Source organism: Limanda limanda, chromosome 7, assembly GCF_963576545.1.
Source record: "Limanda limanda chromosome 7, fLimLim1.1, whole genome shotgun sequence".
NCBI classification, from domain to species: domain Eukaryota; kingdom Metazoa; phylum Chordata; class Actinopteri; order Pleuronectiformes; family Pleuronectidae; genus Limanda; species Limanda limanda.
In genome coordinates, this window is record NC_083642.1 from 2,941,546 (window position 1) to 2,967,701 (window position 26,156).

The 26,156-nt window shown below is 43.0% G+C and overlaps 1 protein-coding gene across 1 annotated transcript; it reads left to right on the top strand.

Moving 5' to 3' along the window:
- The first annotated feature begins 8,876 nt into the window (after nt 1–8,876).
- Nucleotides 8,877–25,362, top strand: ada (adenosine deaminase). The gene is made up of 11 exons (XM_061074699.1): nt 8,877–8,982; nt 12,974–13,035; nt 16,585–16,707; nt 18,099–18,242; nt 18,330–18,445; nt 19,490–19,614; nt 23,142–23,213; nt 23,598–23,699; nt 23,840–23,907; nt 23,996–24,125; nt 24,892–25,362. The coding sequence occupies exons 1-11, from the start codon at nt 8,938–8,940 to the stop codon at nt 24,994–24,996; spliced, it is 1,092 nt and encodes a 363-aa protein (XP_060930682.1). The 5' UTR covers nt 8,877–8,937; the 3' UTR covers nt 24,997–25,362.
- The last annotated feature ends 794 nt before the right edge of the window (nt 25,363–26,156 follow it).

Here is a 26,156-nt window from a genome sequence, read left to right on the forward strand (position 1 = left end):
CCCAGAAATACCTCGGAGGGAAAACTCGTAGACGCAGATCGTCGGAGCGAAAACTCAGCGGTGACTCTCTGCTGAAGCTATGCACGGATCGGATCACGTCCAGAGAAGTTCTGTTCTGTCCGTGTTCGTTAAAGGTCGTTTTAGGGTTGAATCGTTTACTCTCACTTTCACACAGTCAATTCAGAATCTCCAGTTAACCCCATGTCTGTGTCTCTGGCCTGTGGGAGGAAGCGGCACCATCGTGGTGTTTTCGGGTGAAGCCACAGGAAGCTCTGGTGGAGGCCTGTCGTGATGGTGACGTGCAAACCAGTCATCTGAGAACAGAGGGGAGAGACTTTCCAGCAGCGGGTTTCCCCCCCCCAAGATTACTCAGCGTCTTCGTTATGTCATGCATCAACAGATTTAATTATTTGTTTGTCTGCCCCGCCCACTTGTCCCCCTGGAATTCATCGTATTGGTTGATCCTCTGACTTTTGAATTTGTCCTGTTCTTCATGATAACTGGACTTTTCCACCAGCTGCAGTCACCACTGGACGTGTGAGCAGACAGACATTAACATTTAGCTTCGGCAGAGCCACTAATTAGCCAGTGTAAACTGTTTACAGTGACAAGAGGGAAACCAGATCATCTGGATTGCCCCCTGGTGGCTGGCTGTAGTATTAGTCATGTCAGTGGATGGGGAAATTGACCAAATTAAAAAGTCAAAGTTACATGTGTCACCTTTACACACGTTAGTTCGGTTCAGAGTGCTTCATATATGTGATTTACAATATAATGAGACACTAGAAAAGGAACAGGAGCAAAGAAAAGAAACAAAACGAGTTAAAACAATGAGACCAATGCATGAGGTACAAATGAATAAATAACATAAATAGAAAAATGAATAAATAACATATATTAAAATGACAGAGTGGTAAAAGAGCGTGAAATAAAAACTACTTGAGTGAAATAAAAGAAAAAAGGAGTTTTATTCTCATCTTTTATTCATAGAAAAGTGTTATCAGAGGAATCAGTGCTGATACCAGGAAGAGAAAGCAGATTTAAAAACCACTGAGCAGAACAGCGACCGAAGGTTCCAACCGCCTCTTCCATCACCTGCCACATCTCCGGGCTTCTGCTGTTTACTGAGAAGAACGTTTTCTCAAGAATAATATTCAAGTCTGCCAGTTTGTGGGTTTCGTTGATGCCAACTAGCGACGCCTGATTTGAGTACAACTCAGAATCAAACGGATGTGGCCTGTGAGAAACACACATATTACTCTAATCTCCTCGCAAGGCTAAAAAAATCGAACACAACAGGCAGAGCAGCTCCGAGTGCACCTGGTAATATGTGTCTGTGGTTTTGGCATCCTGTGGTGCAGAAAGTTTTTCCCGGTGCATGTTTTCACGGCTCAGCCAGACGTGCAGGTTCCTCTCAGCGAGGACGGCACCTTGGCCTCGACTGTTGGAACCGTCCGACACAGACAGATAGAGAAACGTGCAGGTGGTGTGCAGCCTGAAGTCAGGAAGCACGTGTGGAGTTGTAGTCTGCTCCTGATGTTGATGCACTGAGTGGGACTGACTCATTGTTCCAGGAAGGCTGCTGCAGAGGTAATGGAATGACGGGCATCCCTGGACCAGCACCACACCCTGAGAGGTCGCAGACAGAGCGCTCTCTATCCGTCACAATGACCGTTCTGAATCCACTCGGTCTGTTCCGTCTGCTCCTCTTCCGTCTCTATTCATGACTCCTTCTGCAAACCTCAGCTCAGTGACTTTCCCGGTACAGTGACACTGGATTTGTACTTATTCCTGAAAGCCAGCAGTGTGGATAATGTCATCTGGGCTCTGACATCAAAGGGCCGAGCTAAACGACTTCTGCAGATTTCTCGTTTACTCACCGACCGCTAGAACAAACGGAGCGTGAAGAGTGGAAGTTTTTTAAAACTTATAAAACTTTTCATAGGGGAGGAAAAAAGACGAGATGGAGACGTAAACGTTCGGGAAAGTTTCCCTCACATTTACATAATGAACAGCAGCAGAAGTACTTTCAACGAGATGTCCAGGTGTTTCCTGGGAAAGCAGGAGGAAGTCCTGTAGGTGTAGGGGAAATATTCAGCTCAAATTGTTCTGAGGGGTCTAAATATATCGAGACATGATTTAATTCCACCTCGCCACTCAGCCAGAGACTAAATATGGTAATTACCTGAATTCCACACAGCAGGAGTCTAAAAATGTCCAAGAGCAAAATTGAAAAACCACAAAAGGGAAACATACCAGAGAGGAGGAATTTATCAAGAGCTGATTGTGTAAGTCCTTTGTGCATGTGCCTAATACTGCAGGTTATATGATGAGTGTGTCAAGATGTGGTCCAGATGTGTGCAGCCACAGCAGGAGACACACACACACACACACACACACACACACACACACAGCTCTTCCAACACGGATGACTCCAGCTGCAGACGAAATGTTTTCCCTGAGATGACACCTAGATTCCAGGCATTCCAGCTCAGTATGTGAAAATCCGACGGTGTTACCACAGGAGCCGACGATGAGAACATCCTCCGGAGCAGAGGTCAACTCCTGACGTGCACGGGGCCCGAGGTCACCGCCGAATCGACAGCGACAAAAGAAAAGCTCGGATCATCCAGACTCTCTGACAGATGCGTCAGAAAGAGGAGAAACAACCGAGTGGGACATCGCACGCTCCATCAAAACCAGAAGAATGGGGCTCCGGTGAGAAAAGGCTTTAAACTATGATATTTACAGTGATATTACTGTGATGAATCTGAAGTATCTCAACTATCTAATACACAGACCTTCATGGTGCACAGAGGATGAATCCTGCAGACTTCGAACAGTCCCTCATTCATTCCACAGAGGAGGTTATGTATTCATGCGTCTGTTTGCCTGATAGTTTGCAGGATTGGAGAAGAACTAGTGCAGATCACCACAAAGCCTGTTGGAAGGATGTGGTGTGCGACAGGGAAGAAGCAATTAAATGCTGGTGTGAATCCAGATCAGTGGTCAGATCCAGGATTTTCTTCTTTAGGATTATGAAATTGTAATTTTTTACCATTTACGTTGATTTATCAGAGTATAGATCCGGAATGTGAAGGGAAGTGATATTTATGAGTTTTTACAAGTTGGTGCCGACCCAAAGAAAAATCTGGATCTCATGAATTTAAATGTTTCATGAGGGGACGGAGGTGTGTGTTCTAGATTCTGAATGTGGTGCCAGCAACAGGTGAAAGTCCAAGCTATGAAATTGAGATATTCATGGTTTGATATTCATGGTTTGTGATACACACTCTGTTTGATGTGAAGCCCACTGACACCTCGGATGTAATGAGCTATAGATAAACTTCACTTGAAATCCCATCACTCTCTCACTGCGTCGCCCCGGGTTCGGGTTCAGGAGGTTGTTTGCAAAGAGCTGATTCGCTGCACGGAGCAGAAATAACCTCCTGCAGTCGCTGACACGCCTAAACCAACAACACATCCATTTCTAGCTCCGCTTACTAAAAATGAACCCGAACAAATAAATAAGCAACAAGGGGCTCGGTTCATGAGCGGAGCCACTTCCTCGCCTGGAACACACGGCGGCTGTATTTTTAAGTGGAGGTCGACGCCAGGTTCAGGTGAAGGAAAGATGAGAAGGAGACGTCTGCAGCTCAGGACCGAGGATCCAGCTGCTGAACGTGGATCCACAGTTTCCTGCAAAGCTCTGGACACACGTGATGTTTTCTGTCTGTCTTCTCCAAAAACGTCTTTTTGTCAGTATGTGGAACAAGAGTCTATTTTGAACACGTAATACATTCAATATTTATACAGGTCTTCGTCTTTATCCTTGGATCAACTGCAGCAGTGGAGCGACAAAGTGGAGAGTGGAGAGTCAAAATGAAAGTCAAAATCACCACCAGATCATTTGATTATTTTAATTTCATAACTTTTGACTGAAGCAGACATTCACAGATGCTGATCTCCATCACGACAGCAACATTCATTGAATCACTTTCTATCAAATTGTCTTCAAAGTAAAAGAACAATGCTTCATATTGAGTTTAATTACAGAGCTTTTATTTGGAAAGTTGTGAGTGTGGGTCTGAGGATTGAGTCGGTTGCTTCACAGACTCGTGATGTATGAATAAAAAACACCAGTTCAGTAAATCATTCACTCTTATATATAAACCACGTGAACAGCTATAAAGAAACACATTGTCTATAAACTAAATGTTATATATGTTCACTGCAGATAAACCAGGTGGGATGAACACAGAGTTTTCTAACTTCACTCTGCACCACAGACTGTTGAAACACTAAAAAGTGACCGTAGATCGTAAAAGAGTTTAGAGACGACTCACTAATGAGGAGGAATAATTCTGAAGAATCATCAACACAGGACATGAGAGAAACACCACATAACAAGACAAGTTTAGAAAGATTCAGCTCACGTTTGCATGATTGATTCATTTTTTGACCACAGACTCATTTCCTCATAGTAAATCACTCCAGTCCATGTGAGAGGCCACCAGCAGCAGATCCACAGACAGTCTGGGCCTCATCCCAGTAACTCAGTGACATGTGAACTGGCTCAGTGACGGCCTGAAGCAGCAGCCTCCAGCGGGTGTGTGAGACGATTCAATCTGGAAAAGTTCCCGGGTCCAGAACCGTGACTTTTCACAATGATTATAGAATTGTTTGTGTTCCACTTCTGGTAAATGTCAAGATTTCAGAGTTATGTGTGAGACAAATGTTGTTTTTAACAGTTGACTGTGACACTTTGTTACGCCTCGATTCCAAAACACGTACCAATAATAATCATATATCTTAAATTTCAGGTTTAAGCTGTAACTTGAAATGAAAACCTTTATATTTGTTTCCCTATAAATGTCAAACAAACACACTTAAGAGGTAAAAGTAAAAAGCATGTTTTCCTCTCTGAAGGGAAACGCCCCCTTGTGGAAGTTAGTGTGTAAGTTTGTAAACACCAACACATCCCCCCACCCCTCCTGCACCACACACTAGTGATTTATGAGAAACAGAGACCTCTAGTGGACAAATAAAGAAGCTTCATCCCAGCTGCCTGATGTCATCACTGTTCACACGGATCCTTATCGTTGATTTTGAGGACAGAGGACATTACATTCAGGTCTGAATCCATCATTTACTTTTCAAAAATATCATTTCTCAGAGAATAATAATATTTAAGCAATTGATATTTGATAAGTGTGTGTGACAATTGGTGTATATCCAAATAGGGCCTGTTCCGCCCTCAACTGAGAGACATTCTAGTTATAGTACGTTTTATTTTTTATCATCACAACATCAATTTTTGCAGAAACACAACCACAACAGAAGTGAGAGACAGAGGATGATGACCGGGACACGAGCAGAGTGAGGTCAGGGTTGTACGGGTCAAGAGAAAGTGTGTGAGTCTGTGTAGACATCAACAACTCATTGTGTTTCATAAAGGATTTCCACTCAGGTAGGTTTCTATTATAGACGATTTGATGACGTCAATGCAAATAAAAGTTCAGTGAGCATTCTTACTTTTAAACAGAGAAACAGTATTTAATATAACAACTAACTAACTGAGCCTCAGAGTTAAGGCCATGTTACATTTCACAGCTACACACAAGTTACAGGTTCTGTGAAACTACTTTTAAATCCACTGGATCTGCACAACATTGCACAAACTCCTCAACCTCCTTAATGTGTCTGATTCATCAAGATGTAAACAATTCTCTGATCAATCAGGGAAAATGTGATCTCATGTCTCCTCACTAATGAGTCGCTAATGGAGAAGACCACAAGATGGCGCTGACGCACACAGACACACACAATTTACCAGTGATCAGTGACATGTGTAGGTTCAATGTGAAGGAGGTTCACATGTCACATGACAAGGACACACAAACATACACACATACACACATACACAAATACACACATACACAAATACATATACATATATACATACACATACTAAAACACATACATACAGTACACAAAAACACATACAAATATATACATATACAAACACACATACATACATACATATATACACACATACATAGATACACATACATACATACACTCATAAATACAGGCAAAATACACACATAGACAAATACATATATATGCATAATATACACACTTAAATACATACATACAGTGCACAAAAAAACATACAAATATACATATACAAAGACACATATATACACACATACATAGATGCACACATATACACACACATGAATACATACACACATAAATACAGGCAAAATACACACATACACACATACATACATATACGTACACACACACACAAACATAGAAACATACACACACCTACACACAAATTCAATACATATCGATATATTAGTTTTATATGATCTATATTTAAGGAGCCATGTTCACTCCTATATGTGAATTTGACAGTGGTGTATAAAGTACTTGAAAGCCATACTTGAGTAAAAGTACAGATATCTTACATGAAAGTGACTCCGGTATCAGTAAAAGTCACCCGTCAGAAAATGACTTGAATAAAAGTCTTAGAGTCGCTCATATTAAATGTACTTAAGTATCAAAAGTATCTGGTGTTGAAATGTACTTAAGTATCAAAAGTAAAAGTACAAGTACCAACATTAAAAATACTAAGTGCTTTTTATAGTAGGCCTATAGAGACACAAAACAACCCAAAATTGTTCTCTTCAGGATTTATTTCAACTGACTGAAAAATTATAACAACACTATATATATAATGTATAATTTTACAAATTTTGAACCCGAGATGCTGAGGTTAAAATAGTATTGGACAAGTGCATCTGAACTTCTAGAGACAACAAAGAATCAATACAACAGAAAAAACAGGTGCCTCTTGAGTCTACCTAAGAACACTAATAGACCAAATTTCAGACTGAACAAGGAAATAAAAAATTGAAGACCAATTTTTTTTGAATGCTAAATTACATCTCCAAAATACATCCAATTGAATATCTTAAGGTGCAAATTTGGTTACAGCATTTTGGTGACTTTATTTCAAATTTTATAAATTATCAGTGTCTTGCTTGACGGCTGTGGCTGAGTGATAGAGTGGTCGTCCTCCAACCTGGGGGTTCGATCCCCAGTCTGACCCATCTGCATGCCGAAGTGTCCTTGGGCAAGATGCTGAACCCTGAGTGGCCCCCCATAGAATAACAAAGTGCTGTGAATAGATGCACTGTATGAATGTGTGTGTGAATGGGTGAATGTAAAACTGTACTGTAAAGCGCTTTGAGTGGTAATCAAGACTAGAAAAGCGCTATATAAATACAAAACCATTTACCATTTACACAACCCTGCTTGAAGTTGTACACATTAGCCAGTTTGTACAATACATATATAAAGACTCAACAGCTTCAAAGTTGTGTTGAGTCAGCACAAAGGGCGACTAAGGATCGGAATTGGCAATATATAGATATATAATATCTTTGCAAAAATTATATTGGCATTATAGTGAGCAGAAAACTGGGCCTGATTACCCAGGGTTCCATTTGGCGAGGTCCATTAAAAAACCTGAATTGTGTGCGTGAATATGCAGTAGTCCACGACACAGTGTTTGTTTTTGGTTGTGTTGGCTGAAAGTTGTTTTTGTGTTTGTTTATATAATTGGTTGTGTTGTTTGTTTTTCCATCTTGACTTGTTCTAAATCTGTTTGTTTTGTGTACGTGAACGTGTAAGACTAAGTAGACACGGCCAACCAATGATAGTCTATATGCCAACAGTTATTGTTTAAACCAACTACTTCCAATATTTTCTTTAAGAAAAGTTAACCACTTGCTGCTTCGAGTTATGTATTTATGTGCAGATGTTGACACGAAGCAGAAAAGGGACAACAAATGTGAATCGAAAAAAGGAATACCTTCAAAAAAATCATGTAAAGTCACCTAATAAAGGCCCTCAAAAAGCCAATTAATTTGCCTGAATAATAATCCTTACAATTTCAATAGGGCCTCACGTCTGTGAGTGCCTGTCAGTGCTCGGGCCCTAATAATAAAGACTGCAGGAGCGAGAGAGAGAGAGAGAGAGAGAGAGAGAGAGAGAGAGAGAGAGAGAGAGAGAGAGAGAGAGAGGTGCACGTTCCGCCAACCTCCGCTGCTCAAGTAACGAGCCAGTTTTGAGAATGTAAGAAGTAGAAAGTACAGATATTTGTGCTCAAATGTAGCGAGTAAAAGTAAAAAGTCGGCAGGAAAATAAATACTAAAGTAAACTAAAGTAAACTATACTAAAGTAAAGTACAGATATGTGAAAAATCTACTTAAGTACAGTAACAAAGTATTTCTACTTTGTTACTTCCCACCACTGGAATTTGAGAAAGCAGAGTTTCAAACACACACAACTGGTTTTCTTCTTGTTTCCCATCAACCTTCGAGGTTTCCACATCTCTGTGGGTTCATCTCAGAGACATTGTGGTTGCACATATATCTCTGAGAGAGAGAAACATCTTGCTGACTCTCTGTGGTCCATTGCAACACCCCCCCTCCACCATGTCCCTCATGTCCCTCACCATCTGTGGAGTCCACATCACACAGCCCCCCCCAGTTTGTGTCCTAACGTGGTTTGACGTGAGTAATTAGCCCGGAGGTAAAGCTCCCATCACATGGTGCAAAGCTGCTTCCGCCACCAGGCCCGTTAATCCTCCAATGCACGACCCGCAGGTCCGTGCATCCTCTGCTCTGGGTGTAGAGCTCTATAGTGTGTGTGTGTGTGTGTGTGTGTGTGTGTGTGTGTGTGTGTGTGTGTGTGTGTTTATTATTGTAGCCGTTGCGCGCACAAAGGCGTGTCCATGTCTGAGTCATGCATATAAGCAGCGGAGCCGTGATAAGCGCGGTGCCTCCGGTCCTCAGCGCACTGTGCCCGGCTCTCTCCCCGGCTCTCCCCGGCTCTCTCCCCGGTACCAGCCTCTCCACGATGGCCGAGCACGCTCCAGAACAAGTGGTATTCAACAAGCCCAAGGTACGTTCCCCACCGGAGGAGAGTGAGTAGGATTTTTAAACAGAAAAAGAACGGGATCTGGGGACAGGCGCACTTTGCTTGCCAGGGTTTTACGCACGTTGTGGTGGCTGCGTAAAAAGTGTCCAGAGTCCAGAAGGAGCAGAGACACAGAGGAGGAATAAAGACAGGGATGAAGTATAAAGCTCATTAGAACAAAGATCTACTGCTTCCTGTCTCTGCGTGGTGTTTGGAACCCGCATTAAAACAAGGGAGAGCAGCTCCAGTGCTTTGGCAACAAGCAGAACTGGGCTGTGACACATTATACTGAAGGAGCCAGTTCATCCTCCACTCTCTGGGTTGAAGTTGAAAAGAGAGAAGAGGCAGGTTGGGCTCCTGGTGGATCTAAGCACTTTAAAAACATGATATTAAATGATCTTGTCCCGCAACAGAAACAAAAGACAAACTCTTTATTTCTGCATCACAGATGTTTTTGCATAAACTGAACACGAAGCCTTGTTTGACATGTGTCAGCCACTGAGAAGGTTTACAGCCACTCACCACCACTGCCCTTTGAGTCCTGGGTGAAACCTGCACCTGCACATGCATAACTCTCCTGATAAGAGGAGAGGAAGTGACTGGTTCACTGACAGAGGAGCAACACACACACTGACGTGAGTTGTAAAAAGCACAGACCTCAGGCTGCCTGCAGAGATAATCTCATTAAATATTAATTTGCTGAAGCAGAATCGAAACCACCATCGTCTGCTGCAGCAGCCGTCACCGGTTCAGTGTCCACACTTCAGAGGATCACAGTCATGCAGCTGCAGAGTAAATCAAGATGTTAGGGATGTTTCATTTTCTATATACTATTTTATCAATTGACAATTAATTGTTTGGTCTATTAAATGTCAGAAAATAGTAAAATGACATGTTTCTATGGAGTAATTCAATAATGAGGAATATTCATTTTGCAATGACTTAAAAAAGAGAAGCAGCAAATCCTCACATGTTTTCATCACAAAAGTTGATTAATGAAATTTGAATTAATTGTTTATTGATGTGGATCAGATTTACTTATATTATTAATTACAAATGTATAAATGAGCTGAATCCGACCAAAATGGGGCTTCGGTGACGGATTGTGTTGTTTTATTGATTAATTAAACAATCAATGAATTGTTTGGATTCTAAAATCTCTATTAAACATATAAATATTATCCATCAATTCTATATAAAACCCAATATGACATATTTAAATGCCTTTTATCATTAGTTTAATTATTTTATCCAACCAAGAGTTCAAACCCCAACGCAGTAAAGCACATTCACCTGCCAACGCCCAATTATGGATTATGGATCTGACCTCAGATGTGGATACACACCAGATATGCATAATCCTGCTAAAAATCGACTGCAGCCTTGGCGGAGGATATTGAAGATATTGAGTTCACTGTCACTCAGACACTGAGACACTCAGACACTTCTTTAATCTGCAGTTTGTCAGCCAACGATTCCTTTGATTAATCTGAAGTGTGTCGCTTTTTTAAAAACAGTAAAATGATCCATCACAGTTAAGTGGAAGTGATTTTTTCAGATTTCTTGTTTCATTGTTCAGATCATAAAACACAGAGAAAAGCAGTGAAGCTTTAATTAATCCACGTTCAACAAAGCAGAGTCAGACAATGGTTCGGTGAGATGATTATAATGAAAAAACACTGCAGCTGCGGAGACTAATCAACTCATGTAATCTACTTTCTGTAGAAATATGTAAATATAGAGGCTTGTGCACCGACAGAAGCTAGAACGATGCGTTCACTGACTGATGTGAATTCCAGATCTTTGCTTCTCACACACCAGAGACAGTTATGCACCGGTATTGATCCCTTCTCATCCTCTCGCCTAAAGAGCAAGATCTCGCATCTTTAATCAACCAATTAGCGAGAGTCTGCAGCAGAACAACACGCTGCTGGATTCCTGAAACGAGCAGAACCGACCTATCACACGCTGCGTGACAGGAAGTGCTGCGGCAGGATTTCCTGTGGTTGCAGATGAGTTTAGCAGCTGGGTTTCTTCTCAAGAAAAACACACATGTAAACAAGTGAGATGAAAACCACTTCAGTAGAATTCACATCAAGCTGTGGTGTAAACAATTGTGTAGAAACATCTGATCTCTGGAGTTGTTCATACTTTGTCTCTCACAGACGAACACGACGCGGTTTATTGTCGTTTGAATAATTGATTAATAATCATTCAAGTAACGATTGTTAATGCTTCATCAGCACCTGATCCACAAACGTCCTGCTGCCTTTACGTATGAAAAGAGATACGTACGTTTCAAGCTATTTCAGCATCATCCCCCATATTCCTACATGCATCTTTTATGATGGCGTGTTGTTTAGCAATACAACCACTAGAGGGCGGTGCCCAGCGGAGGGTTTCTGTCGAAATCAAACATTTAAGGTTCTGTCGTGGCAATTTCTACAATCCCACCTTAGCAACGAGGAAACGAGACACGATTCTCTTACAGTATTGTCACACTTTAATGCTCAGAGCATGGTGCATACCACAAAGTTTAGTTTGTAATATGCTCCCAGATAGGAAACAGTTCACTGTCTTTATACATTTGGCTAACCCCTCCCACTCTGGTTGGGGTTTGTTAAACAGTCAAAGGTTGAGATCTTCTGATCACATGAATACAACAATGCCTAGTTAAAGCAATCAGGCCAATATGCATTCAGTAGTACAGGACTGTATCTAGAGAGAATCAGGTTACAGTGTCTAGAACAATCAGGCCAATATACATTCAGTAGTACAGGGGACAGCTTGATCAAAGTTACATTGTAATAGATTCAATCATGATCAATCAAAGGGGAAATAAACTGTTATATTTCCCTTACAGTTCTTATCACACTGACGATTTGCTCAAGTACTTTTCGGTTTCGCTCTCAGTTGAACATTCGCAGCCTTAATTCAGGACTCGTTTCCACAAATGAGCTAATTTTCATTCTTCCTGCGACCAGGATTAAACGTCTCGTGTAGTGAAATTCTCATTTGGAATCTGGCCCTTGACTAAAGAGCCTAGTTGAGATCTCAGCTGTTGAAGGAGCAGCAGAGATTCATGGGTGTCATGTGGCCGGAGAGGCAGAGCAGTAAGTCTTCTCTCTGGCTCCGCTGGTCGTTCCACCACTCGTTGCCCAGTCATGCTCGATGCATTCACGACGGGTTGGGTTCATTAATAAAGACACAAGACATGAAAAACATATTAAACATACGACATTTGGGGAATTTGGAGGTTAAAGGTCATAGTTTTGCCTTGGGAACACGTTATCTTGTTGATGCCTCAAGAGGATCCTCACAGATTCAGCACCAATGTTCACTTAAACTAAATTAATTATCTGATTTGATTTGGGTGGGCAAAGATCAAAGGTCAATGTCACATCGACCATTACAGAACATGGTTTTATTGCATTTAGGGAATTCCTTCAGAGTTGGACCAGTTGTCACTCTGGACTCAAAGACTGAGTCATGAGTCTGAATTGAGAACTGAAACTGTGCAGGTCATCGGTTTCGTTGAGGAAACAACCACAGTTTCATTTTTAGTTTTGTAAATCATTAAATTCTTGCTATTTTGAGGTTGTAAACTCGGATGTGTCTCAGTTCAGAGGACACGTCCAAAATGAGACGTTCTGGTCTACAAAGCATTTCAAGCCCTTATTGCTGTCGCCTAGCAACAGAGCTGAATATGGACAGAAAGTTTTAATGCCCTTGGTTGTTTTTTACATATTTCCTTTCTACTTGTGTTCCGTTCGGTTGAGTTGAAGTTGAGATGGAATAGTAAACACAGGTGTTTGTCATCATGTGTCTGTTCTGTAGGTGAAACCTTCATACAGGTGATTAATAACACCTGAAATAATAATTCATGTCCAAATGGTGGCAGTGAAAAATTTCTGTTATTTCAGTTTCCGCTGAACTACACTGATTGTTTATTTACTCTTGTCCCTGTCGTGCTCAGGTGGAGCTTCACGTGCACCTGGACGGAGCCATCAGGGTCCAGACGCTTCTCGACGTCGCCAAGTAAGTTCCTTTATCCGAACTCTTCAATATTGAAATTAGATTGTCTGTGTTGTTTTGTGTTTGTTACCGATAAAAACGTTTAGATAGATAAGAAGATAAGAAGACACATTTGTCATTACCAGTAACGTTGATTAACTGTTTTTTTTTTTTTTTTATATTTTTGTTTATTGGAAGTAGTTTCACGAGATTCAACAATATAACAGGGAATACTTCCATCTTACATTTTTTCCCATCTTTTTATCCCTCCCACATTCCCATCCCCAGCACCCATAACAAACCTATAAACACGAAAAAACAACCAAATATAAAAATAAATAAATAAATAAATAAAATAAAATAAATAATTAAAGGGGAAGAGTGAATTGTTATTAAAAATAAAATAAATGGGGGCGAGGGGGAGGCTCAGTCATCACCATAACGCAGAGATGTCAAAGACTCAATATGACTTAAGAGAGGTCTCCAAGTCTTTTCAAATGAATTTAAGGAACCATTCAGGGAAAATCTAAGCTTTTCAAGACTCATGAACAGTAAAACTTCTTCAACCCACCTACTGTGAGATGGGGGTTGAGGGTGTTTCCATTTAAAGAGTATAAGGCGTCTGGCCAACAGGGTGGTAAAGGCAAGGACATTCTGTATAACTCTAGAGGCAAAAGGCTGTAGGGGGGCCCCAAACAAAGCCAAGAGAGGTTGAGGAGAGATGGTAGTGTTATATGCTGTGCTAAGAGTTTTAAAGATTTCAGACCAGAATGTGGCAAGCCCGGGACAGGACCAGAACATATGAGAATGATCTCCTGGGGATTGTTTGCACCTGTTACAGGAGTCAGTTACATTGGGATAAATTCGAGATAGCCTCAAGTTAGTGTAGTGAACTTTGTACACTACTTTACATTGTAGGAGGCCATGCCTCGCACAGATTGAAGAGGAATGAACCAACCGTAGTACTTGTTCCCAATAATCATCAGGTAGTGTGACTCCAAGCTCTTGCTCCCAAGAATACTTGGGGCCTGATGCTGGGCTATCGAGAGAAGAGTTGATAAGGCTGTAAATGCTAGAAATTAGCCGCTTTTGTCCGGGATCAAGAGCCAGTATTGAATCAATCAATGTTTCTGGGGGACGACTGGGGAATTTGGGGTTCTGATTCTGAACAAAATGCCTTATCTGAAAAAAACGAAATAGATGGGAATTAGGCAGGTCAAATTTTCTTGAGAGCTCTAAAAACGACATAAAAGTCCCTTGGTTGTAAAGGTCCTTAAATTTTGTTATCCCTTTGTTGAACCACGTCCGAAAGGTCAAGTCAGTGCAAGAAGGTGGAAATAGGTGATTGTTAGTAATTGGAGAGAGGTCTGAGCCCCTATGAAGGCCTAGGTTCTTCCTCATTTGAATCCAGATTCTAACAGAGTTAGTTACCACTGGATTGGAGGTAAAGTTGGGGGCAGTTAGAGGGAGCTGGGAGCAAACCAGGGAATGAAGAGAGAGCTTGGAAGATGCAAGTTCCATATCCACCCACACGGGGCACTGGTCATCTGCTGTGTTATTAATCCAGTATAAAAGTTTATAAATATTACAGGACCAGTAATAGTGTCGGAAATTGGGCAAAGCTAAGCCACCAAGAGCCTTCGGGAGCTGTAGCACTGACTTTCTGATACGTGGATTTTTATTGCTCCAGAGGAAAGAACCTATTAGTTGGTCGAGCGAGCTAAAAAAGGACTTTTTAATAAGGACAGGGATACGTGAAAAAAGATATAAAAACTTCGGTAAAACAACCATCTTAACCAAATTAACTCGACCCACAAGGGATAGTGGAAGACCAGACCATCTGACAAAATCTAGTTTACATTTCTCAACTAGAGGAGAGAAATTTTTAGAGAAAAGATGACTCATTGAATCAGTAATATGCACCCCCAGATATTTAAATCCACCTGTAGCATGTTTGAAAGGGAATAAGGACTGAGGTATATTTTTTGACGCAGAATTAATGGGAAGAACTCCACTCTTGTGGATATTAAGTTTATAACCTGAATAGGACCCAAATTTGTCAAAGATATCTAGAACCACAGGGAGAGAGGCAGCTGGATTAGACATGTATAAGAGGAGGTCATCGGCATACAACGATAATTTGTGAACTTTCCCAGCTCTGATGATGCCCTCAAACCCATCCTCCTGGCGTAGCCAGATGGCCAGAGGTTCAATAGCCATGGCAAATAGGAGGGGGGAAAGAGGGCAGCCCTGTCTGGTTCCTCGATAAAGGGGAAATGGAACAGACTGGAGTCCGTTTGTGTGGACAGAGGCAACTGGGCTGGCATAAAGCAATTTAATCCAAGATATAAATTCCAGATTGAAACCAAATTTCTGCAAAACAAAAAAAAGGAAGCTCCACTCCACCCTGTCGAAGGCCTTCTCTGCGTCCAGTGAAATAACCACTTCCGGAACGCCTGAACCAGGAGAACCAATGATATTTAAAAGCCTCCTTGTGTTATGAAACGAGTGCCTACCAAGCATGAAACCCGTTTGATCGGTTGATATTATACATGACAGGACCCGTTGTAGGCGTTGGGCTAAGATCTTTGACAGGATTTTTAAATCAACATTCAACAGAGAAATGGGCCTATAGCTACCACACAAAAGAGGGTCCTTATCACTCTTTAGCAGAAGAGAAATAGTGGCCTCCGACAGGGTAGGAGGCAGTCGGCCCTCAACAAAGGACTCATTATACATTCTCTGGAGGGCAGGTGCAATGACGGCAGAGAATAACTTAAAAAACTCAACCGTGAACCCATCAGGGCCCGGAGTTTTACCATTCTGGAGTGACATAATTGCTTCCTGAACCTCTCTGGTAGAGACTGGACTCCCCAGCTCCCTACCCAAATCTTCATTTATTTTAGGGAAAACAATCTTATCAAGTGAGTTAACTCCATCCCAAACAGTCGGAGGACATTGGGAGGAATAGAGGTTAGAGTAGAAAGAACAAAATGATTTATTAATTTCTGTGGGGTCTGAGGTGACTTCACCTGACGCAGACTTAATCTGAGGGATCAACCTGGATAGTGTAGCTGTGCGCGCCTGATGTGCTAGTAGTCTTCCCGCTTTATCCCCAGCCTCAAAGAAGATTAACTGTTTTAACAACTTCATCCACAATAAACAAAGAATCATTTCAGCAAAGGAATGCAAAATGTATTTTCCAGATAATAAGAAACACATTCTTTGACAAGAAAAGATCAGGGATTCTTGCTTTTCTTCAATCTCTGCTCGGGAGGTTGTTGTTAAAACCGAGGAGAACTGCAGATTATAAATAAAACCATTAACATGTGGAGCTCTAGAGTAAAAATCTGTGTATTTTTTGTTTTGAATATAATTTCACAATAGACCAAATAAGTCCTGGCCGAGTTTCAGCAGCTCGACTCTTCATTAACAACTCGTCTGTTCAAACAAAAGCCTCTTTGTTCAACTTCTCCTTTAAAAACAACAAATCGTCTAGGAAACAAATCGCCGGCTCAGATTCCAGCTCTGATTGAATCATTCTTATGTTTATTCTCCTTCTCTTCCTTCCAGGAGACGCGGCATCAGTCTCCCTGCAAACACCGTCGAGGAGCTGAGGTCGAGGATCATTCTGCTAGAACCCGCCACCCTCACCAAGTTCCTGGGCAAGTTTGCAGAGTACATGCACGTGGTTGCGTAAGTGCTGACCTGACGTTTCTTAACGACTCTATTTCATAATTACCAAAGGTGCAAAAGAGCAAAATGTGAGTGATGGTCATGTCAAGGGAAGTTTTTTACGACGAGGGGTCAAAATCCAGTCGTGCACTTTATCTCACACGTGCATTCGCCACAATCCAGTGAGTTGTAAAGTTTGTGATTGATGGCGTCGGGGATCTGAGACGCTGTGGGGTGACCCGGTGTGATTCTAAAGCTCGGTGGGGCGTCGGTTTTTTTAAAAAAGCCAGAAGGGAACATATCATTACTGCGATGGAGTGTCACCTTGGAGACCAGAGAGAAAGGAGGGTGAAGTGGCTGCAGGAGGAGTTCCGGTGTCTTGCATTTAGTCCCGAACTGTTTAGAAAAGACCTGAACACACTCTTTCAGATACTCAGGGGCCGTAAAATCTTTCAAACAATGGCGGCCTGTCGCGGCCGGGGGTGCAGCGTGCAGTCGAGCTGAATGGAGCCTTCTGTGTGGAGGCCCTTGAACGCAGCACGGCCTCCACAACACGGGGGAACTCACCAGCGGAGTTTAGCTCATGCAGGATTGTTGTATGTTGTCCGTGTGTGTTGGGGGGGTGGGGTGGGGTGGGGGGGAAGGGGGGAAGGGGGGGTGGAGGCTGGAGAACAACAGGCATTCAGACCTGTGCAGAGCATTCACCTTCAGTGTAAATGCTGGAAGCCGCGGTTGTTGTCCGTCACGTGATGTGAACACAGAAACGTTTCCTCTAAAAGAGAAGAGCACGTTCACATCGTCACAAACAGCATCGGGTAAACAAACAGTAAACAATAAATTCCACTTGTCATAAACATGCGGGAATGTTCAAGGGAAAAGTAAATAATTTACATTATTGCACAACACGTCCTAATAAACAGCAGTAAACAATGAAAATCAACAAACATGCCAGGGAAAGAAAAGAAGAAGAAGAGAGTAAAGTGAATAGTTTTCTAGTTTTGTTTTTCATCTAGAAAGATTTGAACAAAAGATTTTAAGTTAGAAAATGTATTGTTGTGAAAGTGAATTTCCACCATAAATATAAATCAGATTTTTATGAATTGTTTGCGGCCTTTCGTCTACTTCCATTCATCCTGAAGTGTGTGTGTTAGAATTTAGATAAATAACATGAAGCACATTGAGTGAAATACATCTAATGAAGTGTTAATGTTCATGATCAATATTAACATAATTATGTATTGGAGCTACAATGAAACAAGCTGTGTAATTGTTATACTGCTCAGGTCCGAAGCCACTTAACTGTTTAAATAACGTGTTTACTGTGATTAATGGTTTGATTCATTATCCCTCAGATAAGTTTATCAGAGTCAAAAGGTCGAACCACTCACTCTGTTTGTCCATGTTCTTTCCAGTGGGGACAGAGACGCCATAAAGAGGATCGCCTACGAGTTTGTTGAGGACAAAGCGAAAGAGGGAGTGATTTACGTGGAGGTCAGATACAGCCCACATTTTCTGGCCAACACGAAAGTGGATCCTTTGCCATGGGACCAGGAAGAGTGAGTCGGGGGTTTCAGAGGGAGACAGGAAGTTGGATTCACGTCATCATGTTTATCGTCTCACGCTGTGTTTGTCTGTCCAATCAGAGGCGACCTGAGTCCGGACGAGGTGGTCCGGCAGGTGAACGAGGGGCTCAGCGAGGGGGAGAGGGCGTTCAACATCAAGGCCAGGTCCATCCTGTGCTGCATGCGCCACATGCCAAGTAATGAACAGTTCACAATCCCGTCTGCTAAATCCACCTTGTGAGATTCTGTCCTCACTGTTGTGTCTTCTGTCTCAAACGTCTCGTTCATCATCAGTCGAATCCCGAGCAGGAGAATCACAGAAACACACTTACTACTCGAACATACACCGACATGTTGTCAGTATCCAGGAGAACCAAGCATCTACAAACTGTTTAACCAGATTAAGATAAGATAAGAGTCTATAAAATAAGAAAAGATAAAATATAGTAATCCTTTATGAGTCCAACAATTGGGAAACCTTGCAATATTACAGCAGCCAGAGTAATGCTCTGCTTGGTCAAATATTAGTATTTGAACTATTTGAACTATTATAGACCACTTCTAGATTATCAGTTTCTCTGATTTTAGAATTCAAAGTTATGTTTTAAAACTTAAAATTTCTACTATTAGTGACGGCAAATTTCAAGTTCCACTGACACTTGAGTCAAATTTAGAGATTCAGATTTAAGCCAAATCTGGAGTAACCTCTTAACTTTGTCATATTTCCTTTTTTATTAAAAAATATATAAATATATTTATATATTAAAGTGAAATCTGAATGTTAAATGCAAATCTAAATATTAAAGCTTTTTCTAAGTGTTAAATCACAAACACATGCTGTATATCTGCTTTAAAAAGTACCATTTAAAAATACACACCACCACTTTTTACATGTTTCTGAGCTTAATGTTGAAATGTCGCTGTTATTGTCGACGTTCCGCTTTTCATTCGGAGCCCAAAGCAAATCAAAGGAATATTTCAACATGTGGGGAAATGAGCTTATTTGTTTCGTGACCAAGATTCCACCCTGAAACCTACTGTTGTGTGTGTTTGGTAAATATGAGGCTGCCACCAGGAGCCAGGGAGTTAAACACAGATCGACTCAACTATCCTGGTTCCTTCCAAAAGATAATAAGAATTTAAATAAGCTGAATTAAAACGCTCGGTCACATCTGCATGAGTGTGTGTTTGATCCGACCGAGTCAAACTGTGCAGTAACGTGTCGGTTCTGAATCCTGCAGGCTGGTCCATGGACGTGGTCGAGCTGTGTAAGAAGTATCGCCACGAGGGCGTGGTCGCCATCGACCTGGCCGGTGATGAGTCACTGAACTGCGAAGCCAACCCCGACCACAGGAAGGCCTATGAGGTGAGGTGTAGACACATGGAGGTAACACCAGCACACACAAGGAGGGAGAGTTTCTCTTCTTCAGCCTCATGAGCAGCAACAACAGCAGTGAGTTGGATAAACAGCAGATTGTTTGGCAGCTGAGGGGGGGGAGGGGGGGGGGGTAGCCGAGGGAGAGCCAGTGATTTCACAACACTAATGCAAAAGCCACATTTCTTCAGGGTTTTTTTCAAACTAGCGCTGTCACCTCACAGCGAGAAGATTCCTGGTTCGACTCCCAGCTTGGAGCTGTGATGTGGCAGCTCTGGGCTTCTCGTGCCTCAGACCAAATACCACATGTGGGCCGACATGCAGAGCTCTAGACAATCTGGCTAAACGAACTCGGGCCACCTATGGTTAACATGCGGTATTGCTTTGGCTTATTTGTGGCCCAGATCTGAAAAAGGAGCGTCTGCCAAAGTGCCATCATTCCACCCGGTGGCCAAACCTGGGCCCAAACTGTTTTCCTTCATTAGTATGTCCATGTAGGTTTCCTCTAAAGATCGGGTTTAGGTTAACTGGAGACATTAAATTGCCAGTAGTTGTCAATGTGTTGCTTGTTTGACCCTCGTGATGAAACCAGTCCTGTCTCTCGCCCTCTCTCTGCTGGGACCAGCTCTTTGAGCCTCAGATGATAAGCAGAGGAGATGGATGTGTCTTTTACGTTCTTACTTCCCAGATGATGTATTTTGGATGATTTCACTGGGTTTCTATCAAGGACGTCTTTATGAATCCTCCCGTCCCTTGTCTTCACCACTCGTCCCTTCAGGACAGAGGAGCTGGATCCGATCCCAGCTGCCATCGGGCGAGAGGCGGCACATGTTCATCATAGGTCCGACGTTTAGAAACAAACCATTCACACTCGTACGGACACTTCAGTCACAAACTGTCCTGCGCTGCATGTCTTCGGACCGTGGGAGGAAGGCTGCGTTCAAACCAGGGTTCGAACCCACATCCTTCTTTCTGTGTGACAGTAACCACTGCACCACCGTGCCACCCAGCTGCTGCCACACTCTGCTAGCAGCACTTTACAGACTCTACAGCTGAAATAAGTCAGGTTATGTGGAACGTGATCTTCTTCACCTCCTCTCAGCCTCTTGTGATCCTGAAGGACACGGTCGGCTTGTTCACGTGCTGATGTGGAAACTTTACTTATCATCTGTCAAACAGACGATATCTTCACGTCTGGATCAGTGACCACCATCGCGTGGCAGTAAAACCGGTTTCTCAAAAAAAAGACTTCCTCTTAATCTCTGAAACTTCTCAGAAAAAACTCAGTTTGGTTTTCAGGCAGAATTTAGTGATGAATTCAGAGAAACCCACAGGATGGAGTTTTACAGAACATAACGAATGAGATGAACCAATTCAAACACTTTCACTGCCTCATTCCAAAGTAATGCTGATTCAGGTTGTGTGTCTGCTCTGGTCTGTGCATGAGGGCATGAACGAATTCTTCACCCACTTCCTCTGCCCCAACTTGTGACAAGGAAGTAAAAACACAACCAGTTCAAAGTCGTTAGTGACAATGGTTCTGTTAATAATTCATAGGAAACTCATTAAATCACAATAACTCTGTTGCACAATGGTTTATAAGTGTAGTATTTGCAGATGTTGCACTAAATCTGTCCATAAAACAGCAATCAAACCCGAATAATGACATTATACATCTCCAATAAAATGACGCTTAACTATCAGTGTTGGGAAGGATACTTTCAAAACGTATTCCGTTACAGAATACAGAATACATGCACAAAAATGTAATCTGTAACGTATTCCATTACATTAACTAATCTGAGTAACGTATTCTGAATACTTGGAATACTTCCGGTTTGTATTGCATTTTTTAAGTGTATGATTGCGGCGTTGTTATAGTCAGTGGAGCAGCAGCAGTTTAAAATCTCTCTCCGCCGATGCGTCGGGCCAGCTGGATGTCCGGCTCCCATCCACTCCCACCTCTGTGCGGGTCTCACCGGAGGCTGAAGCCCCGCCCTTCGCCAAGGCTGCCTCGCGCCGTGCAGCGATCGTTTCGGCGTCGAGTCTATTTTTTGCGCTTGACGCGAGCGTATCGCTCCAGGAAACACACTGAAAAATGATTTTAAACGATATTGATGACATATTTTATATGATATAAATGATAAAGCATGCATCCCATAGTTTGTATTCCCCTTCTGTTGTCCTGGAGTTTTAAATTTACCAATTTGACCGATCACATTATTAAATGCCCCCCTCCATACAGACACACAAGCAGTCATAAAGATAAAAAGAGAGGGGGGGGGGGCGGAGAATACGTCATTTACCCTCGACACCCGACATTGAACGGAGCAAACAGCGGAGAAGTTCTTGAAGATAGATGACATTAAATTGGGACGCTGTTGCAGTTAATGTTGGAGCAACAAGTGACCATATGCTTTTATACTACTGGGTCAACGGGTGATATTATTTTAGCGTCGCTTCAGCGTCCGGTGTGAACCCTGCGTGCCTCGCTGGTCTCCTGCAGAGCCATGACAGCGGAGCTCTGGAAGCGCAGGTCGGTCTTCTCTCACCAGGCGCTGGAAGGGCAGCTTGCGGATCAGCAGCTCCGTAGATTTCTGGTAGCGACGGAACTCTCTCAGAGCCACGGTCCCGGGCCTGTAACGGTCCCGAGCCGGTCGCGGTGAGGCTCCTTCACGCCGCCGGGGGCCCGGGCGCTCTTACGGCAGCCCTGGTCTCCAGCTGCTTCCTGGGGGCTTTGCCTCCGGTGGATTTACGAGACAGTGATTAAACTCGTGAAACAGAGAAGTACCGTCATGTAATCCACTGATTTCAACAATGTAACTGTATTCTGAATACCATCTATTTAATTTGTAACTGTAACGGAATACAGTTACTCATAATTTGTATTCTAAATACGTAACGCCGTTACATGTATTCCGTTACTCCCCAACACTGTTAACTATATGAACACCCACATTTGATTGTTATTATAAGCCTTGTTATGATCTTGTTCAGTTCAGGTCATTGTGCTGCATGTGTTGTAGTTGTTTGCATACACGACCGACTTCAGGACTCAATCAGAAACAGTTCTCAGAGTTTTATGCAGCGTACATAATACGATGTTCTGTTTTAATTCCCATCGTGAAGCGGGGAAACATCTGTTTTACGTCTAGTTTGAAATTTATGAAATGTGCTTCAATTGCGAACGAGAAGCACAAGTGACAGTTTCCACTCCGTGAGTCCTGGGCTGAGAAAGCTCAAACGAAAAAACACATGTTCGAGCTAGAGCGCTGTCGTGTCTGTACTTAGTTTAAACTTTGTGATGTAGAAAACAAACATTCTCTGTTGTCAGTTGTTTTTTCTCCACGGAGCCACAGCAAAGGCACCTTTGTCCTCTGAGACCAAAGAAAGTAAAAGGGTTAAGATCCCGGCTGAATTATATTCTGTTGATATCATAGTGGCGCAGATGTGGAAACCAGATGTGTGTCCGTGCTGCTCGGTTGCTCATGTGCTCCATGAATTGATTGTGTTGCCAGGAGGCCGAGCGCTGTGGGATCCACAGGACGGTGCACGCGGGCGAGGTGGGGCCGGCCTCGGTGGTGAAGGAGGTAAGCTGCTCCACAATGAAGTGAGACATTTCTCAAGTGGGTGGAATCACGAACAAACACACCAGACAAAACCGGTTTCGTGTTTCCAGGGAAGAGTCAATCCGGGAACAAAGAAGTGATGCAAATACACACGTGTACAAAAAAACGTTTGTGTGGATGTGACAATTTGGTTCCTGTTTGTGTCCATCTCAGCTGCTTTTGTTACAACACACACAACACACACACACACAGACACACACAGCCGTGGTCGTGGTCACGCTCCCAGCGAGACGTGTTTCAACACTTCCTGCAGATTGTGCTGACATGTGTTGCATGGAGGGTTTGTGTTGTGCTCTAAACCCTCTGCCTGGTCCTCGTGCCCCCCCCCCCTGTGGGATGTTGCAGGCGGTGGAGGTTCTGAAAGCCGAACGCGTGGGACACGGCTACAGAACCCTGGAGGATCAGGTCCTGTACAAACAACTGCTCGCTCAAGACATGCACTTCGAGGTGAGGACGCTTATTCACTTGCAGTTTGAATGTGCAGAATGTGCATGCAGCTGATTGGCAGCCGCTCAGTCCTCGGTGGGGATGCAGCGCCCCCTAGTGGAGGCTCAAAGTTCTCAGGTTCTGTGCTGCTGTGACTGCAGGTGTGTCCTGTTTCCAGTAAACTCACCGGTGCCTGCGACCCGGACTTCAGCAAACATCCTGTGGTCACGTGAGCTGCTTTCATATTTACACTCAGGCCGTGTTGGCTGCAGGTCGATCACGTGGCGTCTTTGGGTTTCACCGGTTTGTCTGTGCAGGTTCAGGAAGGACAAGGCCAACTACTCCCTGAACACCGACGACCCCCTGATCTTCAACTCCACCCTGCACCTGGACTACAGCACCGCGCTGCAGCACATGGGATTCACCGAGGAGGAATTCAAAAGACTGGTGAGATCAAATGCGTGAATAATTAAGTAGAGAAGCAGTTCACAGGCAGAATGTGTTCAGAATACGGTTTGAAATGACGGCATGAGAAGCAGATACGCTGTGCATGTCAATGACTTCCTCTGCTTCAAATTAAAGCAGGAACAAAAGCTTGAGAGAGAGAGAGAGAGAGAGAGAGAGAGAGAGAGAGAGAGAGAGAGAGAGAGAGAGAGAGAGAGAGAGAGAGAGAGAGAGAGAGAGAGAGAGAGAGAGAGAGAGAGAGAGAGAGAGAGAGAGAGAGAGAGAGAGAGAGAGAGAGAGAGAGAGAGAGAGAGAGAGAGAGAGAGAGAGAGAGAGAGAGAGAGAGAGAGAGAGAGAGAGAGAGAGAGAGAGAGAGAGAGAGAATGTGAGGATGTGTGTTTCACAACCAGGTTCATCGGGTTTACAAGAAGATCTTTTAATAAATAGTTTGACATTTTGGTAAATTGCTTTCAGCAGAGTTTAACATGCTCGTGTTTTAAATATGATGCTTCTATACGCTGGATTGAACAGTTTGTTTAACCCCCCGGCAACACTTTAAAAGAAGCCCAATTAAGGCGGGAACACAGCAGACCTGGCAACCCTGTCTGTCTGCCAACCTGATAAATCACTGATAATTACGAGGTGGTTATATTTCTGACTTTGCAGCACAATCTGTCAGCACGTGGCTGTGAAATTAAGATTTTTAAATACGTGACCTTTTATATCATGAATAACCTGGAGCCCTAAAGTTGTTGTTGTCATTTTCTAGAACATCAAGTCTGCGGAGTCGTCCTTCCTGCCTGAGGAGGAGAAGAAAGAGCTCCTCCACAAACTTTACGAGGCCTATGGGATGATACAGAGCACCTCCTTCTAAACCTCAGAGGAAATCTGAGGAGAAAACGCGTAAATCTCCTCCACTCCACACGGGAGAACGTGCTTTTTACAGACCTCTAACCAGATATATCGCCTATAGAATAATAAATCAAACGTGGCTGCATCCTTTTAACCACACACACGTATCTGTACATCATCAGCATGAGGGCATGTTTCTGTGTGGGTTCCATCCAAACACGTATTATATGACAGGACAGTAAACTGGAGGATGTCATGGTCCTGGACATGTTGTTCCATCTTGTGTTTACATCCTGTTGTCTTACAGAGAATCAGGGAACCTTCAGGAATTATTCACAAATATCATCATAGTAGGTTAAACATTTGCAGTTCAGGTTACAAACCTATGGGAATTATATGTTTTACAGTGAATATCCACCAAAGGGTCCAGTGCTTTGTTCCCGACTATATATGCAAAACTGTGGGACACATCAGGTAAATACAGCTTAATACCAAAGGTCCAGTCGGACACTAGGGGGCACACTTCTGTCACTATGCTGCACGGACCACTTAGTGTGGTTATGCATTTCAATAATTGCTCTCAGTTCTCTTGATGTGTATATTTATTTAAATAACCACATTTCAAACCTAGGAAAAACACCTTAATAAAAGCTATTATGAAACATTATCAGTGTGTCAGACTATTTCTTTAACTAATAAAACCAGCTCCTGTTTATTAGGAACATCTGTGAAGATTCAGGTCATCTTCATTACTTTGATTTCACTGGCTGTGACCATAAAGGGATCGCTGGTTCCAGTCGGTGCCGGTTTGAGTATTTTCTGAAGCTGCAGCTCTCCGGGGATTTCCACTCACAGCAGAAATATCCAGTGATCTGCAGTTCTACGCCGACGAGAGGTCAGAGGTCAGAGGAGACTGGAGGCAGAGACTCGAGCTGACAGGAAAACAGAATGACTCAGGTTCCACTCCCGTCAGGTTCCACTGCCGTAAGGTTCCACTCCCGTCAGGTTCCTCTCCCGTCAGGTTCCAATCCCGTCAGGTTCCTCTCCCGTCAGGTTCCTCTCCCGTCGGGTTCCAGGTTCCACTCCCGTCGGGTTCCACTCCCATCAGGTTCCACTCCCGTCAGGTTCCACTCCCTTCGGGTTCCACTCCCGTCGGGTTCCACTCCCGTTGGGTTCCTCTCC